Source organism: Monodelphis domestica, chromosome 8 (genome assembly GCF_027887165.1).
Source record: "Monodelphis domestica isolate mMonDom1 chromosome 8, mMonDom1.pri, whole genome shotgun sequence".
NCBI classification, from domain to species: Eukaryota; Metazoa; Chordata; class Mammalia; order Didelphimorphia; family Didelphidae; genus Monodelphis; species Monodelphis domestica.
Genome location: NC_077234.1, coordinates 18551006 through 18569949, shown reverse-complemented (window position 1 = coordinate 18569949; position 18944 = coordinate 18551006). Strand labels below are relative to the sequence as shown.

The following is an 18944-nucleotide window of genomic DNA, read 5'->3' as shown; positions in this document are numbered from 1 at the left end:
TCTATAAACTAAGTTCAATAATGATTGTCTTGCCCAAGGATTTGTTGGGGGAAAGGGCTTTGAAAAGTGATAAGGGCCACAGAAATATAAGTAATTCCAATGATTCCTTTCTTTCTCCCACTTAATTTCTAGGTACTTCAGGATTGCATTCCTTTCTTAATTGGCCATTTAAAGGATCCTACTCACAGTGATATTGTTCTAAATATACTCACAGAAATATCCAGCTATGAACCAGCAGCTTTGAGTAATTTTCTCCCAACACTGAAGGAGATTGGTACAAGTTTTCCAAGCCTGATGGGACAAATGGCAAGAATCTATGGAGCTGTTGGGCGTCTGAATGAAGTAAGTATTTGCATTTTTAACCCATAAGTTCTGTTGTTGATTACATCATTCTCTAAACCACTCTCATCTAAGAAACCAGAAAATGAGGCTTTGCAAAGCTATGGCAGATGTTGATTCTGATAGAAAAGAGAAATAATAGGGAAATAACTTATACTAAGGGGAATGGTAGTTTGGCTGGGTAAAGGAGAGGACTTTGTAAATACAATTACCTTGATCAGAATGGAAGGACAGTTGATTTGTGGAAAAGGAAGGTAGCTTTGAAGGAATAACTCTCTCCTTCCTTTCCTCCTTGCCCTTATTCTCCTTCTTCCTCTCCTATCTACCTCTATATTTCTTCCTCTCCCATTCCTCTAACTTTCCCTCTCCCCCCTCTTCCTCTCTTCTCTTTCCCTCTCCATCTCTCTCTTTCTCTTTAACTATCTCTTGCTGCCTCTGTTTCTATGTTTATTCCTCTCTCTGTTTCTTCCTTTCCTCTCTCTCCCCTCCCTTATTTATTTATCTTCCTCTCTTTCACCCTCTTTCTTCCCCCTCCGCCAGCATGCTTGGTGCCAAACTATAAAAGCAGAGCTGTCACTTCTAGGCTTGTTGTTCCAAGCCAGACCTTATGCTATGGAGCTGAACTCTTTTTTCAAGAAGGAAAATAATCAGTTTTGTGTGAAGGAATCATTGGAGATTCAAAGGAAGGTAAAATAGCTCCTGTCCTCAAGGAGGCTGTAGTTGAATGAGGGAGTCCATGTGTACATTAGTAGGCATATATAAGATAGTCAGAACAGAAGAAAGGTCACCTTAGAAGGAAGGTAAGGCACCAGCAGCTATTGGAAGAATGGAGGGGTTAGTGGGAATGGAGCAATAAAGACCTCCAAAGGAAGGTTGGATTTGAAATGTACTCTGTAAAAAGCCCAAGAATCTAAGAAACAGGGAGGAGGAAGAACACTCCTGCCATGGGGAAGAGCCAGGAGAAAGCCATGGTGAAAAGGTGGGAGATGAATTACTTATTTGACCAGTGAGCCAGCAGAACAATATGGCCAGCCTGAAGAGCACATGAAGGCTCAACCTTTTCACTGCCTCTCATGCTCACTTCCTTGGCTTCCATCAAGGCTTAGCTCAAATCCTACCATCAGTAGAGTTATTTCTTGTCCATCCTCCATCCCTGACTGCCCCTTGGGGGATCATCTTTCGTATACACACACATATATATACCTGTGTGCATATACATATAGATATATTTATGTACACATATCTATATGTTACACATATGGTTATTACATATCATCTCCCTATTACAATTTGAACTCCTTGGGCAGATAACACATTGTTCTTTCTCTTCATCCCCAGTGGATGGTACAGTGGCTGGCACATAGTAGGTGCTTATTAAATGATTATTTGAATAAAACGAAGTATAAAACTAGAAAGGTGCCAAGTTGTGAAGGACTTTGAATGCCAAATAATTTTATATTTGACCATTGGGATACCAGGAGCTACTAGAGTTGGTTATGTAAAAGATTAGCATGGGCAGATCTGCCCTCAGGAAAATCTCTTTGGAAGCTATGTGGAGGTTGGTTTGGGATGCAGAGAGCCTTGTGCCAGAGATCAAACAGAAGGACTATTGCCATCCAGCAGGTTAAAAGGGAAAGAATGAGAGTGAGACAGAGCACAGGAGGGGAGGTACTTGTGGCCATCCTGAGTATATTCTTTGTTTGCTCCGCCATTCTCATTTTGTGTGTGTTCTTTGGGCTGCTCTATTCCCCAGTGGAGGTCAGAAAGAGCAACAGGAAGCCCCAGCAACAATGACATCCTTGTGTTCGTTTTCTAAGCCCATCCTTATTCTCTCAGGTGTCAATGTACCCGATGTTAAGGGATCGTAACAGTTCATCTGTCCCAGGCTCAGGAAAACTCAGACATAGCCATGAAAGAAAATATTTTATCTCACTTTTCCCTCAGTTCAGGCTAAGCCAAAGGGGCTTCAGATAGCTGAGACTTGGCCCAATAGTGCCCATTAACATTGTCATCAGTCCACTAAAAGTCTTCAGAGTTTTATTTATACTTTGCAAAAATTGTTTTCCCTCCAGAGGATGTTACTTTCAGAATGAAGTAAATAATCACTAGTATTTAAAGATACTAAACTGAATATTTGTCCTGTCTTACATAATGGAACTTTTTGACAATGACAGCAACATCCCCAAGAATACATGGGCAGATAAATGGCTCTGTGGACTGAGAGCCAGGAGGTCCCGAGTTCAAATATGGCCCCAGACCTTTCCTAGCTGTATGACCCTGAGCAGCCCTCAACCCCAACTGCCTAGTTCTTATCTCTTTTCAGCCTTGGAACGGATACTTAGTATTGATTCCAAGACAGGAGGTAAGGGTCTAATAAAAGAGAGAATACGTAGGAGAAGAGGGGAATATCACAGCTTAGCTATTTAAATAACAGGAGAACTCATTTTTGAGTTGAGGCATCTGAGCCAGAGAGAGGTTTCATAATTTGATGAAGAGCCCCCAGCTCGCTAAGTGGCCAGGTAGCACTGAACAACTGAGGATCCAGCCAGGTACCCTCAGCTTTGACTTAAAGTTTGTATTATATTATGAAAACTTGGAACTTGTTTTTTATGTGAGGTGGGAGAAGACAAGGAATCTCTTTTCTGTAGCTTTCTAGAAACTTACATTTCTGAGTATGCCTTCATTTAGAGAACCAAGGCATAAAGTAGCAGTAGGCTCTTTTTTTCTTTCCCAATAGAAGGTGTTTAGTAGGGCATAATTCTCAATCCCATCTCCCCAGACTTACCAGAAAGGATAAGACAAGGGGAAGGCTTAAGGGATGGACATATATGTGGGCACGTGAAATCATGGTGAAGCTCTCTCTGGACTTCAAGGTGAAATCATCAGCTTGGGAAATTTTGCCTAGTTGCTGAGAAGTTCCAACTGTCTGAAGATATATCCTCTCAGAAGCCTATTTACTGTTGCCTGGTACCCCAACAACAAAGATGAATTTTTTCCTTCCTTTGAGTTAAGGAATAAGAAGATGCAAATATCATTGAATTAATAATTGTTTAGAGATTAACTCAACCAAGTTTATGAAATCGATTCTTTGACATTGTTTGTTCTCTTGGTCTCTTGTTAGTGTTACCATCAGTGCTTTGCTTCTTTTCTTTCCCATCATTCTGTGTAGAGGCCAGCACTCTTATCGGCTCTTGTATAGTTCCAAAGACCAATGATCTCACCAATTAGAACAGCAGTTCCCAACTTTTTTGTTCTTCCAATACCTTTCAACAACACCCAAAATAATAATAATATTCAATCATTTAAATTTAACATGCTATGCCTTAAATTTCATTCATTAAGTGATTATAATAACTAAAATTATAATCTTTTACCAAAAGTTCCAAATTAAAATTTACATTGTATAAGCCAATTTTAAAATATAAAAATTTGTTGTACCTCTAATTATGAAAACTCAAATTAAAAATAATTACAAATATTTTGTGGAACCTTTGGTAAGAAATAAAAGAAGCAATCCAGCAAGATATCATATATTTAATATTATCTGCAAGATTTCATATTAAAATTATTTTAAAATTTTTTGTTGAATGCAAACAATATTTTTAGTGAAATAAGTTTCAACTTGTACATTTAACATGCTCAAATAAAAATGTCAGACTTCTATTTAAGCAAAAATTTGCATTATTTGACGCAAAGCTAACCAAATATAGTCCTAAATCTGATACTGAATTGAGTTTCTGTATTTCATTTTAAAACAAGAATAAAACTAAAGTAACTTGCTTACACAAACAAGGTAGAAAATGGTAGGAAAAATTTACCAGCTCTCCTGCTGAGATAGAGAAATAGTTTTTATTTTAGTGACCTAACCAATCATGAAAAGTGAATCATTAATTGTAATATAAAATGTTGATTTCTCTATTGGTTAATAAGTACTATTTTAAATGACAAACATACTTAAGGTTTAATTGCATGTAATACTTCATATTTAAACAATGTTTATATACAGGATGTTCTTGTATATAGAGTCTTAGTTTAATTTTAATCAATTAAAGCTTTAAACTGTACTAAAACTTTGGAGTATCCTTTCAGATTTGCATTTTTCATGTTGTGTATATCCTTTTGGAGAGTCCTTTGGGCTGGTTTGTTTGCTGTTGGAGTAGAACATTCAACAGGAAGCTAAGGTCTCAGATATCAATGACTTAACTAATCTTTGTAAGGAAAGAATCTTTTCAGATATGACTTTCTTCCCTTCTCTCCTTGGCATACTGTCTATACTTTCAGAAAATTGACTGAACAACTTACCAATGTTGCTAAACAGTTCATTAGGAAATCTGTAAAACTGAAGACTAGCAAGAAAAGCAAATACATTTTAATTGGAGAATAGTCTTAATAGTTTAATGAGTAGTATAAAGCTCGTTTCTGTAGAGCATTTGTAATTGTCAGTGATGATTTCAAGGTGACTTATAATGTGTGTGATTGAAATTTGCACTGAAAGAATGCAAACATTTGTAACATTTTGATCATGCAGTTGATAAATTAAGATTAGAGGGTAATAGAATGAGGGAGTTACTCTATTGCAGTATATAGGAAGCAAATAAAATTATGCACATGAGTCTGACCATCATTTGGGAATCAGGTTGTGTTCCAGTGTTGATCCCTGAGGGGGAGATGTTTGGAAACAATTTGATGACCAGTTGAGAAACTGCAAGAACACATTATGCTTAAATAGGAGTGGTCAGAATTTGAGTAATCTCTTCACAAACACTAAAATCATTGTTGCCATGATTTTAAGTTGCTGCAGAAATAAATCAATAATACTTTATACAGATCCATACCTTTTATTACAGAAGGAAAAGTAGATTTGTAATATAATTGGGGAAACATTTATAACAATTAATGCTTAAAGTGTCATTTAAAATTGTTGGTGTGAACTCCTTGAACCATTGTCATTCGTGGATTACTAAATTGGAACCACTGAATTCATGTTTTGCATTCAAAGATGCCCATCACAATGCTCCCTTTCTTGCCTATCCTGTGTAAGTTACATCCATGTTCTACCACACCCATGGCTAGATTAATGCGAAGTCAAGTAGTATTTATTAAGTATTTACTCTATGCCATGTTTTACTATGTTCAGTCCTTTAATCTCAAGGAACTCGCAGTTGAATAAGGAAACAACGTGCAAACAACTATGAACAAACCAAATATATATAATATAAATGGAAGCAATCTCAGAAGGAAGGCAGTAGGGAGAAGATTAGGGAGGTGTTAGTAAGGAATTCTTGGAGAAGGGAAATTTGACTTGAACTTTGAAAGAACTGAGGAAGCCAGGAGACAGACTTGAGAAAGCATTCTCGGTGTGGAAGTTGGCCAGTAAAAAGATATACAATCAGGAAATAGAGTGTTTTTCAGAAGCAATAGCAAAAAAAGGCTAGTGTCATTGTATCATAGACTATAGTAAGAGGCAGGGGAAGAAATAAAGTTTAAGAAATGTGGAAAGGAGTCACGTTATGGAGGATTTCAAAAGCCAAATATGATTTTACATTGAATCCTGGAAGTAATAGGAAGCCACTGGAATTTACTAAGTAGGGGAGTTATAAAGCCAGATCTAGGTTTTAGGAACCTCACTTTGGGAGCTGAATGGAAGTTAAACTGTAATGGGGAAAGATTTGTGGCAGGTATACCCAACAGAAGGCTATTTTGCAGCAATCCAGGAATGAGGTAATGAGAGCCTATTCTAAGGGTTTTACAACTTCCTGTCTTTTATTTTCAACAGATTGGATAGAAAACTAGGTTTGGAATGAAGAAGATCTTGGTGACTCTGGGCAAGTCATTTAACCTCTACTTGTCTCTATTTTTTCAACTATAGAATGGGCATAGTAACAGCACCTATTTCTCCAGGTTGTGGTGAGGATAAAATGAAATAATATTTGTAAAACACTTAGCATACAGTGTCTGGCATATAGCAGGCAATACATAAATGCTCATTCTCTTCTCCCTTTCTTCTGCTTCTCTGCTCTCATCACTGCAGAGCCAGAAGGGATCCCTCACGAATTTTGTAAATTTATTTATTTTATGGGTTGCCATGAACAAAGATTTCATTATAAATGGACCAGGATATCGGCAATGAGCCTCTCTATGGGGAAATAAACCAGTCCTTGGATATTTGACATCTTGGTGGTTGGGACCATACTGGAAACCTTTCTAATGCTATGGCACCTGCCAGAAGTTATGTTCCATTGGCTGAGCTTTGTGGAGGGCCAACTCCAGGTCAGATGAGATAGAGCGGAGCTTTGTCAAGGTGCTGTGCACTCAAGTATAAATAATTCATCTTTGGTGAAGGTCAATGCAGGGATCTGCCAACCTTGCTGATCTCTAGCACCAAGAAATACAAGTCCCAATGGGACAGAAACCAGAAACTAACTGAGCAGAAACAATTTGGTCCCCCCCTCTCTACCCCTTAAGGACCTTTCTAAAGTGAGCACATTAATGATCCATTCATTTGCATAATAACTGGTCTGTGCTGCATTGAATAAATGCTTTTCAGTTCATTCATGATTTGTGGTCATGAAGGTTTTATTTTTTTTTAAGCTGAATATATTCTACTTTGGGAAAAATGTTAATATATAAAAATACCTCTACATAAAAGTATTTTAGGATATAACTATCAGAGGCAGAAACAAGCAAAGAGAAAAAACCCATTGTGTGTTAAAAAAAAAAAAGGTTTGTCTTCCACATTCTTCCCCTCTCTTTAGGGACCTTTCTTTTCCTAAACCCAGTCCCCTGGGGCTTGATCTTCTGGACACCATGCTGAGCACACACACAGCTGCCTCATTGACATAGACTTGTCCTGTATTTCATCCTGGACAGTCTGGCAAGCAGCCAGATGAGGCAGCTGCCTACATGGTTTGATCTAGAGGATCCCATAAAGGTCCCCTGACTCAAGATACTGCCTCCTCCAGCCTGTGGGGTAAGGTCTAAGTTTCTACTATTAGACATACATTCCTTTGGATTAAGGAATGCAACAATTCCCAGAATAAAAAGCTATTAACATTTTAATGAATTTTAAGTGACTCAAATCCATTCCAAGAAAAACTCTCTGAAGGATGAAAGTGAGCAGTTCTGGGGGGTTGGGGGGCTTTGCTGAACCAAAGCAGGACTGAGCAAAGGGGTGGCCTAGGATCAGCTATCAGGCAGCATGAGGTCACTGGACATCTATAGAAAGTATCGTTTTTTTTTTCCTTCTTGGATTTCAACATTGGCATGGCTACAGTCTCAGGACCTATGAGAGATATGTGAAGCCAGCCTCATGTGAGGTCAGTTCAGCCAATATTTATTAAACATCCCACTGTCTGGAAGGTAAGAGGGAGTTGGACATAGTTGATAGAGGGTCAGCTTCAAAGGTGGAATGACATGGGTTCAAATCCTGTCTTTTACACATACTGGCTGTGTGGCCCCAAGCAAGTTACCCAAATTCTCAATATTCAAGGTAGCTCTCTAAGAGGATAAATTGCAAAATGCCTGCCAATTTTTTGATGAAGAAATCAAGCTAGTTCTGCTGGGTCTCAGAGGAGAGAACTAGGACAGAAGATAAATGGGATCAGATTTGGATCTGGTGCTAATAAAATCTTTCTAAATATGAACAAATTGTGTCAATATGAACACATTTTATTAATATGAACAAAATGTGAAAGGAACTTCATTGAGAATTGAATTGCTCATTATTTGTGGTATCCAAGAGAAAACTGGGTAGCCCCTTGTTACTGATGTTGTAGAGGGGATTATTGATCAGGTAACAGCTTGAAATAGATAGCCTTGTAGGTCCCTTCCAACATGACACCATTACTCTCTTGGTTCTCCGCCTACATCTCTGACTGTTCCTTCTTATTTTACTTTGCTAGACCTTCCCCTATCTCCTGGGTCTCCTAAATGGGTTTTTCTCTGACCATTGCTCTTTTCTTTCCTATCACTATTCTTTCCTTTGGTTAGTTCATCTGTCCCCAAGTGTTCAGGTATCACCTCTCTGCAGATGATGCCTGAAGCTTCTTCTGTTGAGCTTCAGCTCTAACTCATTGAAGCTGGATATCCTGCTGACCCTACAGCCTCAACATGCCCAAGACTGAACTCACCATTTTCCTCCCCCAAAACTTGCCATTTGCCCAACTTCTCTTTGTGTGGAGGGCTCCATCATTTTCCAGAGTGACTTTTCACTCTGACTTTGTCGTTTCCCCTTATATCCAATTAGTTCCTAAGGCCAATTTTTGAACCTGCTTCCTTCACAATAACCATTAAGGGGAGGCTCCCCCAATTTCAGGGGAAATTATATTTTTTATCGATTAATAATTGTGGTCTCATTTGTTCAACTTCCCCCACCTGCTTCAGACTACTTGGATCTACTGTAGCAGACTCTTAATTTCTCCTTCTGCCTCTAGATTTCCAATAATCTGGTCTCAAGACACTTACTAACTGCATGATGCTGGGCAAGTCACTTGACCTTGATTGCCTCAGTTCTTCATTTTTTAATGAGTTGGAGAAGGATATGGAAAACTACTCTAGTATTTTTGCCAAGAAAACCCCAAATGGCTTCATGAAAATTCAGATATAACTGAAAACAACTGAATGACAACAACAAATTCTATTTGCTATTTAAAAAATCTTCAATGGACCTTTAGTGTCACTAGAATAAAACACAAACTCTTTATCCTAGCATTCAAGGCCCTTCATACTGAGGTACCAATTTATCTTTTCCACATCATTTACATTCATCTCCGTCATGCTCTGTAAACTATATTAGGACCTGGGGATCTCAAGACAGAAATGAAATTGTCCCTGGCCTCAAGCAACTTGCATTCCAATTGTGGTGGGTAATATATCTTTATATCCCAAGTGTTGGCCAATATTACTTTTCAATTTTGTCCAGACATACAATTTCATCCATGTGGTGAATCCCATTATAGAATCCCCTCCACTGATGAACATTGGCAACTCACGTGAAAGATATAGTCTAAGGAATTAACTAATTGTTCTGAGAAGTTAAGCAACTTGACTATATTCACACAATCAATGTGTATTAGTGTCAGAATGTGAACCCAGACCTTCCTTGACTCCAAGGACAGCCCTTTAAATCCCCCTCAATCTCAAATGCCGGGACCAAAAGCTACATTTAAAATTTTTATTACAAGATTGAAATAAGGAAGTCCCAGACAAAGAGGGAGAAGAAGTCCACAGAATACATGGATAGTCATTTTCTTGAGTCTACTAGAGCACTGAGTCTGTCAAGTGGACAAATCAGGGAAAAGGAGAAGCCAAGGGGGTTGACTCACCTTGTCCCTGAGCTATCTCATTGCAGAGCTCAGCTGTTCAAGCAAAGCAGAGCTGGACGGATCCATGAAACAGGAAGAATTGATGTTGTTTTGTTCAGAGTGCTGTGTAGAAGATCTTTTTTTACTATCATAGCCACTGAGGCACCAAGCAAGCTGACCCTCAGGTCCACCTATGGCAGAATTTCCTAAGTTTAAGTATAATGGTCCAGCTTTCTTTACATGTGAGAAATGGCAATGACAGAAGGCTAATAAAGAGTTCTCCAAACTCTAAAAACAGCTCAAATCACTTCACTCTCTCCTTTTTTTTAATACTTATTTGCTGAGTGTATAATGGTTTAAATTAAACCAAAGCAGGATTGATTTTGTTGTCCTTGGAGGACTCTAATGAGATTCTCAAAGATTTATTTTTGGTGATGATTGTTTTCATTCAAGAGAATCTTCCAGACCTCCCTACAGCACACAGGATAAGGCTGGATTTTGCCATCTGTGGCATCTTTTCTAGGTGTGCTGGGACCATTAAACATGTCTTCCTTGTATCCATGCTTAACATCGATTAGAGACAAAAGGGAGCATTTCTCACGAATTCTTTGGCCTTCCTCTGAGAAGTTGACTTGAATTGATTTGTCTTTTTACCTCCACATTAAAGGAGACCAAAGCCATTGCATTTTAACAGTCTTAATTCCCATCAGGATATGGTCTCATTTGTAGTGTCATCAGGGCAGCTCTGGAAGAGGTTTTGTTTTGTTTTTTTCCCATTTAGTAGATTTTCTGGGCAGCCATTCTAGAGTGAACTAAGAAAAAAAAACAAAAAATGGAATTGTTCTGTGCTAACCCTTAGTACTTTCTCGAGACGGTCACTGCCATGAGGGTCTATGTGACCCCTAACAAATGTCCATATTGTACCTATAAGGATTAGGGCAGCCCTTCTTGTCACTAATCATCACATGTGACAGGTTTCTGCCCTTGAAACTTCACAAGGCATTTTGTCAACATGATCTCATTTGGCTCTTTGGCATCTAATCATTTGGCATTTCTTACTAGTATTTCTGCTGTCAGGGAGGAAATGGGTGTTAGATCCTGTGCTCTTGGTCTTGTTTTCCTAACTGGCCAGAATATGCCAGCTAAGCAGCCAGAGGATTTCTGTCCTCACTGCTCTCAGGGGCATGGATACTCCTCATTCAGAGAAATGGCCAGCATTTGGCCAGGTTTGGTTTCAGGGATGTCCGGAAGACCTTTCACTAACTCAGGAGGAAGAGGAAAATCAGAGCAAAAGCAGCTGAGGACCGTACCTATTATGCTCAGCTGACTTTTGGGAATCTTCCTGAGCAATGGAGAAACAAAGCAAGAGACTGTGGAATGGGATGGTACAGGAAACACCAATTTGGGTTGAGTTGGCTACTCCTTTCACTTATTAAACCATGATGAACTGGGATCATTGAATTAGAATTCCCATTTTCACAAGGATTATGACTGTAGGCAAAACTGAGAGAGAGAGACAGAGACAGAGAGAGAGAGAGACAGAGAGAAAGGGAGGGGGAGAGAGAGAGACAGAGAGGGAGAAGAGGGAGAGGGAGAAGAGAAGGGAGGGGAAGAGAGAGAGGGGGGGAGAAGAGGGAGAGGGAGGGAGAGAGAGGAGAGAGAGAGAGGGAGGGAGGGGAAAGGAGGGAGGAGGAGGAGAGACAGAGAGAGATAGAGACAGAGAGAGACAGAAACAGAGAGAGAGAGACAGAGAGAAAGGGAGGGGGAGAGAGAGACAGAGGGAGAAGAGGGAGAGGGAGAAGAGAAGGGAGGGGGAGAGAGAGACAGAGACAGAGAGGGAGAAGAGGGAGAGGGAGGGAGAGGGAGAGACAGAGGGAGAAGAGAAGGGAGGGGGAGAGAGAGACAGAGACAGAGAGGGAGAAGAGGGAAAGAGAGGGAGGGGGGGGAAGGGAGAGAGAGAGAGACAGAGACAGAGAGACAGAGAGAGAGAGAGGTATACACAGTATACTCCTATTTATATGTACTGAATGTCAATATATGACAGCATTCCTCTTTCCTCCACCCTTCCCTCCTACTCTGAAGCTGGTGGAACTGATATATTCACTTCCTGTTTTCTTTCTGTCCTTCTCCCATTCAACCAGCTGCCAATGCCTACCTGATGGCAGGACAGGATTTCCTCTTGGGGAGAATACATCATTCATCCCCTTCTTTCAATGATCCGTAGGAATGTTCCCCTGGAGGGACAGACACACAAGTGGGGTACTCTGCTCCTGAGAATTCCCTGAGAGACTTTAAAAGTGTACATTTGAGAAAAAGAAGTCCATGAAAAAAATGATTCACATAAAGCAACTCTTCACAAGAGTACAAAATCTATCAACAAATGTTCAATGTTCTGCCATTTCTTAACAAACATATTTAAGTCAATCATTTTAGTCCAGGAATCTCAACTAAGCAATGCAATTCACATAGTTCCACCTTTTCCTATACAGGAACTTCCTGATTTCCAGATTTCACTCAGAGACTTCTAGTTGGGGGCAACCTAATACCTCCAAGGCAGTCCGTTTCACTTTGGTTGAACTCGAATTGTTAAAACATTTTCCCTTACATCAAACTCAACTGGTTTCTTTGCAACTCCTACCTTTGGCTTCTAATTCTTTCCTGTAGGATAACAGCAATGCCAAGAACAACTCGCATTTTCATGGTGCTTTAATATTTGTAAAGTACTTTAAAAATGTTATTTTATCCTCACAACCACAGCCAATTAGGTGCTATTATCCTCATTTTATAGATGAGGAAACTGAGGCATTAATGGACTTGCCCAGAGTGACATGGCTAGTCAGTGTCTGAGACGAGTCTGGAACTTGGATCTTAAATATTCTATACACTGCACCATGTACCTAGTTATCTTTCTTTTCCATAAAAGCCCTTCAAATTCTTGAGAACAGCTAGGATGTCTTGCCTAAGTCTTATTTTTCCAAGTTAAAGGTCCCTCATTTCTTCATCCAATATTCATATGAAATGGCCTCCATTCTAGTCACCCTTCTCTGTCATTTCTCCAGCTGCCATAGTCTGCTGAAATGGAAAGCCCAGGCTGCCCACAATATAGTCCATATGGAATCTAGATAAGACAAGGCACAGTGGAAGCATTATCTCCCCCATCTGTTAATGCAGTCTAAGACCAGTGCCTGGGACATTTCACTCTATACCTCTCTCCAAGGAGATTTTACATTTCACTGCTCTTTGGATTAGGTCATGAAGCTACTTCCAAATACTCTCAAATGCTCTTCTTTCTAGCCCTTTCTTAGCTCTGTCTTGTACACAAGAATAAAAGGAAATTGTCCTTTGTTTTTTTGAAATCCACATATGTGCAGGCTTCCATAGACCTCAGAGTCTAATAAGCTGGCATGACTTGCTCCTGATGAAATTAGGCAAGCTCCAAGTGATCAACTCTTTCTTTTCTAAATACTTAGCTCTCTCTAATAATATTTTAGATGGAGAACAGCTAGGTGGCTCAATAGATTGAGAGCCAAGTCTAGAGCCAAGAGGTCATGGATTCAAATGTGGCTGCAGACACTTCCTAGCTGTGTGACCCTGGGCAAGTCACTTAACCCTCATGGCCTAGCCCTTACCACTTTTCTGCCTTGGAACCAATACAGTATTGATTCTAAGTTAGAAGGCAAGAGTTGTTTTTTTTTTTAATAATAAAAATTTTATATTCTCATCCTCCACCCCAGGAATCAAAGTGAGATTCACTGGCTTATAGTTCTAACTCTTCTTATTATTTGAAAATCATTGTTCTTATTTTCCCTTCTCCTGTCCTGCTGTCTCTATCTCATTCTCTGTGATTCCCCAGGGGTCCCTGATGAAGGCTCAGCAACCATATGGGCCATCTCTTTCTCAGTGCCCCAGAAGGTGGTTCATATAAGCCTGATGGATTACATCCAGGGAAGACAGCTCAGCATCTTCTTCTTCTCTCCTTACTGAAACTGGGATCCAATTTCCTGTCAAACATTTTTGGTCTATCCTTTCTAGTCCAAAGATACTCTTCTTAGAAGAAAAAAAGAATCAAGGGAAAAAGTGAGGCTTCTTTCCATTGTTCAGGAGCATCAGTGCACCAACTCTGAGGAATTATCCATATTCAAGCCATTGTATTTTAGGATGAGCATTCAGAGATGAGAGTGATGGTTATTGTCTTCAAGGACTTTCAGTTCTACTTGTGTAAATCTAAGAGAGTGAGCAACATATCAGAGGGAAGAGAGTGATGGGACAAGGAAGAGAGCTCAAGAATGAGCTCAAGGAATTATTTTCAGAGGGAAGGAAGCTTCCATCTAGGTGTTTCAAGAAAGGAAGTGCTTCTAGATTCCAATTATTTTTTGTCATCCTGTCATATCCAATTCTTTGTGACCCATTTGCCATTTTCTTCACAAGGATGCTGAAGCAGTTTGTCATTTCCTTCTCTAGTGTATTAAATGAAACAGAGGTTAAATGATTTCCCCAGGGTTACACAGTGAGTATCTGAGGCTAGATTTGAACTCAGGTTTTCTTGACTCCAGACCCAGAACTCTATCCACCTTGCTGCTTCTTCTAAACTCCAAAGCAATGCATAAATGTTATAAAATAAAATAAAAGTTATTTCTGTTTCTCCAGTTGTGCCCAGCAAAGAGATTCTTAGAGTAACCATATATTCTTATATATGTATATAAATAACATATTCATATATAATGTATATCTGTATATTGTGTGACTGTATGTGTTTTTCTGGGCTTCACCAGACTGCCAAAGGGTCTGGAACAAAAACTCTGGAGCCTGAGTCTGGGCTGAGCATCTAGAGTATGATAAAGTGTGTAAACCATGTAGCATTTGTTGTCGCCATCAAATCCCACCCAATAGTCCAGGACTGTATGTGGGGCAGAGTTAAAGCTCCAAGGCAGGTTTTCTGGTGCCCGTGTTTTCCCGTGTCTCCTCCGAACAACATGGTTTGGAGGCAGGACTGACATTCATGAAGCAATTAGAGAACTACACAATTACTTTTCTCTGGTGTAAGCACTATGTGTCTTCTTTCACAACATGATGAGCATGACAATAGATATTGTAGGAAAACACAAGCACACCTCATAGCGTATTGCCTGCCCTCTTGGGGAGGGAGAGAGAGAGAACATGGATCACAAAATGTCAGAAAACGATTACTAGAAATCACACCAATATGGAATCTGGACAAAAATATGTTTTTTAAAAGCAGAACTTGATAAATTGTGCAGTGTAGAGCCTAAGTTCTATGGCAGCTCAGTGAGGGGAAGGAGCTCTCTGGCTGGACCAGGGATTGGAGGAAGAGGAAGACAGAGAGAGATTATGAGATTCAGTCAACAAAACCTTGCTGGTGGTATATTTTGGCTTGAAACCCTCCTTGTGCCTGCCTGGGCTTGACGGGAACATAGTTATCTCTCCAAGGTACCCCCCAGGTGAGACTCTCATCACTTTTCCTTGGGATTGCACAAACCCCACAAATGACTCTGTTGCTTCCAGTCTCTCTTGGCTGATCCGTTCTCCACAAGGCTGGGAAAGTCATCTCTCTATGGGTACAGATTGGACAGCAGGACTTCTCTACTCAACAGCCTTTGGCGGTTCCTTAGTATCTTCATTGGGGGAAACAGAAACATCCGAGATAGTCATTCAAGCTCTCCATGATCTGAATTCAATCACCTTTTCACTCATTTCTCATTAGAACTCTTCATGTTCTCAATGGTCCAACCAAACTGGACTTACAATGAGCCATTCTTCGACACAGCTATGTGATCACCCACATTCAAGGAGGTCCAATTCTATCTCTTGGAAACTCTTTCCTCATCACTGAGCTTTAGAATCATTTTCTTCAAATCTTGCCTCAGATACTTAATAGCTGTGTGACCCTGGGCAAGTCATTTCCTCAACTATAAAATGGGAATAATAATAGCACCTACCTTTCAGGGGGGTCATGAGGATCAAATGACATAATGTTTGTAAATTTCTTTCCAAATTTCAAAGCACTCTATAGATGTTATTGATTATTTTTGTCCTCCTTCTTTGGGGAAGTGAAGGGGGTGCAGTGGACAGATCACCAGGTCCGGTATCAGGAAGTCTCCTCTTTCTGAATTCAAATCCAGCCTCAGACATTTACTAACTGTGTGACTTTGGGTAACTTACTTAGCTGTTTTTACCTCAGTTTCCTCCTCTAGAAAAAGAAATGGTGTCTAATTGTCATAGGGATGGTATAATTGCCATCAAACTAAAAAAAATCTTTTGAGAAAGAAACATTTCAGGAAAGAGGGCTCCATAACTCTTGGACTCTAGAAAATAGATTGTTTCTGGATAGACAAACAGAGTAGAGAATTCTCTTTCACAATGGCAAACCATGCCAATATCTTTACCAAGAAAACCCCAAGTGGGAAAACAAAGTCACACACAATTGAACAACAAATTCTCTTCCTTCAAGGCTCAGTTTAGGGAGCACCTATAAGAAAAAGAGTTCAGTGGAATAAATCTGGAAAGGTAGACTTGAACTCAACTCTGAGAGGCTTTGAATGTCACAGAAATGAGTGTGTGTTATTCTAAAAAGCAACTGGGAACCACTGATGTGTTGAGCTCATTATTTAATGTCAGAATATAACCATCTGGTTTTATGTTATTCCTTAAAAAGCAACAACCTCCACACTCTGCTTCGTTTTCAATGATATGTTCGAGTTATTAAGCTTAATTAAATTGCCAGGTCCCTGAGGTGAAACCCTGTTAGAGGAGTGCTTTGCTCCCATCAGATACTTTCTCAATGTTTAATTATTGAATGAATGAACAAACAAAAGCCACTTAGTCTAGGTAGCTTTGATGTTTGTTCGCTTGTGGTTTTAGGATCGGCTATATTCCATTTTGTTTATAAAGATATGAAAAGCAAGCCCTTCGCAGTTGGTTCTTGGTCAGGCATCTGACACAGAAGTGACTTGAGAAATGACTCTAAAAAGCTTTGTTCCCATCTCATTATTGGAAAGACAAAAAAGGGAAGAGAGAAGATGATGTGAGCAGTATGAGCATTTCATTTTATTTTATTTTATTTATTTTAAACCCTCACCTTCTGTCTTGGAATCAATACCATGTATTGGTTCCAAGGCAGAAGAGGGGTAAGGGCTAGGCAATGGGGGTCAAGTGACTTGCCCAGGGTCATACAGCTACAAGTGTCTGAGGCTAGATTTGAACCTAGGACCTCCCACCTCTAGGTCTGGTTTCTCAATCCACTGAGCCACCCAGTTGCCCCCTCTATGAACATTTTAGCAGCAGCTCTGTGACCTGTGAGTATTATGTTTTCTTGTTCTGAACCAACATTTAGGGTTCAATCTTTTCTCCTTGTGTATGGATGAAATTAAAGAGAGATTAGCATTTTCAGGATCCAAATCAGGGGCTTGGGTCCTGGTTAATTTAGAGCAAATGAAAAACCCAAAGAGAATGATGCTATTTAGTCCGTTAGCTTAACTTCTCACAATAATTTCACTTTATTCCACTAACCAGTATGACTGCTAGTATTTATGTAGGTAAACCATCAGTGGTCAGAAATTCCAGTGATCCATAATGCTTTCAACATCAGTTAATTTCCTGCTAAGTAATACATGAAAGGAAAATAAATAGAGAAACATCTGGTGTTCCTCAAATAGATTTGAAGCGATTAGAGAAAAAGAATTCGTAGGCTTTGGAACCCATGTTGATGGCCATGCTGGCAATGAGTTCTGAGACATTTGAGCAGTAGGTACGTATGTATGCCTCGGTTTTTCATTTTCTAATTGCCAAGGACTTTTACTAGTGGGGACAAGCAGCCACTGGCTCTCCTTATAGGGAGAGTGGCCCCGCTTAGAAGAGATTTGTCCTTGCCAAGCTCTTGTAGAAGCAGATAATAGCAATAAACAGGGAGCTAGAGAGTAAGAACCAGGAGGGAGCTCTCAGATGAGGCGGTGAGTCCTGGAGAGGAGACATGACTGCAACACCTGCCTTGCATATATGCTGATCCCCAACATGGCATTTGTGTGTGGATGTGGGGTGGGAGCTGAGCTAGAAGCAGAATGAAGGGTCTGAGCATCTTGGCTCTTCCTGAGGCTCCTGGGTTGAACTGCCGTCAGTAGCAGTGGGTGGTGATGGTGGCAGGAATAGGGGCTTCCCATCCATTCCCTTCCATAATGTCTGTGGGGATGGGCTGGCAGCAGGGTCAGTATCTGATGGGCTCTTGGGCTCAGGATCCTAAACTGCCTTGACTGAGGCTGAGTGAATGGGAGGCAGTGGTTTGACTCTCCTGCCACGTATCCCCCTTGTCTCCATTTCGCTCTCCTTCATATTTCATCCAGAGTGCTTTGCCTATATCATCTGTGGCAGCGAGAGTTGATGGTGGCAGGAATGTCAAGTCCTATCCCCATAGGGCTGGCTCCCCTCTAGGATGGCTTCCAGGGCTGGGGAACATGGTCTAAACCCTCTCTGGAAGTCCCTATGCCTGTACCAGCTCGTATTAAATCCCCTCTTTGCAGTCTATCTTCTCTAAGAAGCGTAAGTCCATTCTGCTGGAAGGAATGATCCCTCCTTCATCCATGAGCATCATCCCTGACCCACATCAATAACAAGACAAATACAGCTTTAAAAGCCCAGTTAAGTTGTACAAAGATTCTATGGAAAGAGAACATTCCATTCCAGGTTCTCCATATTTAGGAAGCCTACTGCAGATGTTTAGAAGCCAAGGCTCTTCTCTGTGTTCCTGTGGAGTATAAGGTCCCTGAGGTCAGTGGCTGTTTCACTGATGTCTTTGTGTTGTTGGGGCCGGTATCACCAGGGTGACTAGGTGCTACCATGGTGTATAGAGCAATGGACATGGAATCAGGAAGACTCATCTTCCCAGGTTCAAATCCAGCCTCAATCACTTACTACACTAGGGGACCCTGGGCAATACCTTAGCCCTATTGCCCCAAGTTTCCTCATCTGTAAAATAGTTGGAGAAGGAAATGGCAAACCATTCTAGTATCTTTGTCAAGAAAACCCCAAATGGGGTCTGACAAAGAGTCAGGCAGGACTGAAAATAACTGAACAACAACAACATTAGAGGGTGATTAATAAATACTTTTTGATTAAGTGATCAATGACTTCTCCTTCAACTGTTTACCACAAGAATGAACTCAGATGGATGGGAGGGAAAACACTTTTGGGAAAGAGAAAGTTGCATCTTACATGAGGCCTATGCTCAGTAATATGTATACAACTTTACTCCTTCACACAAAATGGCAGAAGGGAGATCCAAGAGAACATTCT

General features: G+C 40.3%; 2 protein-coding genes across 6 annotated transcripts in view; one reads left to right on the top strand and one right to left on the bottom strand.

Moving 5' to 3' along the window:
- VEPH1 (ventricular zone expressed PH domain containing 1) overlaps window positions 1-18944 on the top strand; it is a 232780-nt gene that overhangs the window by 71177 nt on the left and 142659 nt on the right. For 4 of the 5 annotated variants that reach the window (XM_007502316.3, XM_001363287.4, XM_007502315.3 and 1 more), the window contains one exon: window positions 133-342. In XM_007502316.3, the coding sequence (XP_007502378.2) occupies window positions 133-342 (210 nt within the window). Of the gene's footprint in view, window positions 1-132; window positions 343-3118; window positions 4410-18944 lie in introns of those variants that run through there. The other variant, XM_007502319.3, reaches the window with a different exon arrangement.
- The window catches only part of PTX3 (pentraxin 3), a 101051-nt gene that overhangs the window by 19501 nt on the left and 62606 nt on the right, over window positions 1-18944 (bottom strand). The gene's annotated exons all lie outside the window — the stretch shown is intronic.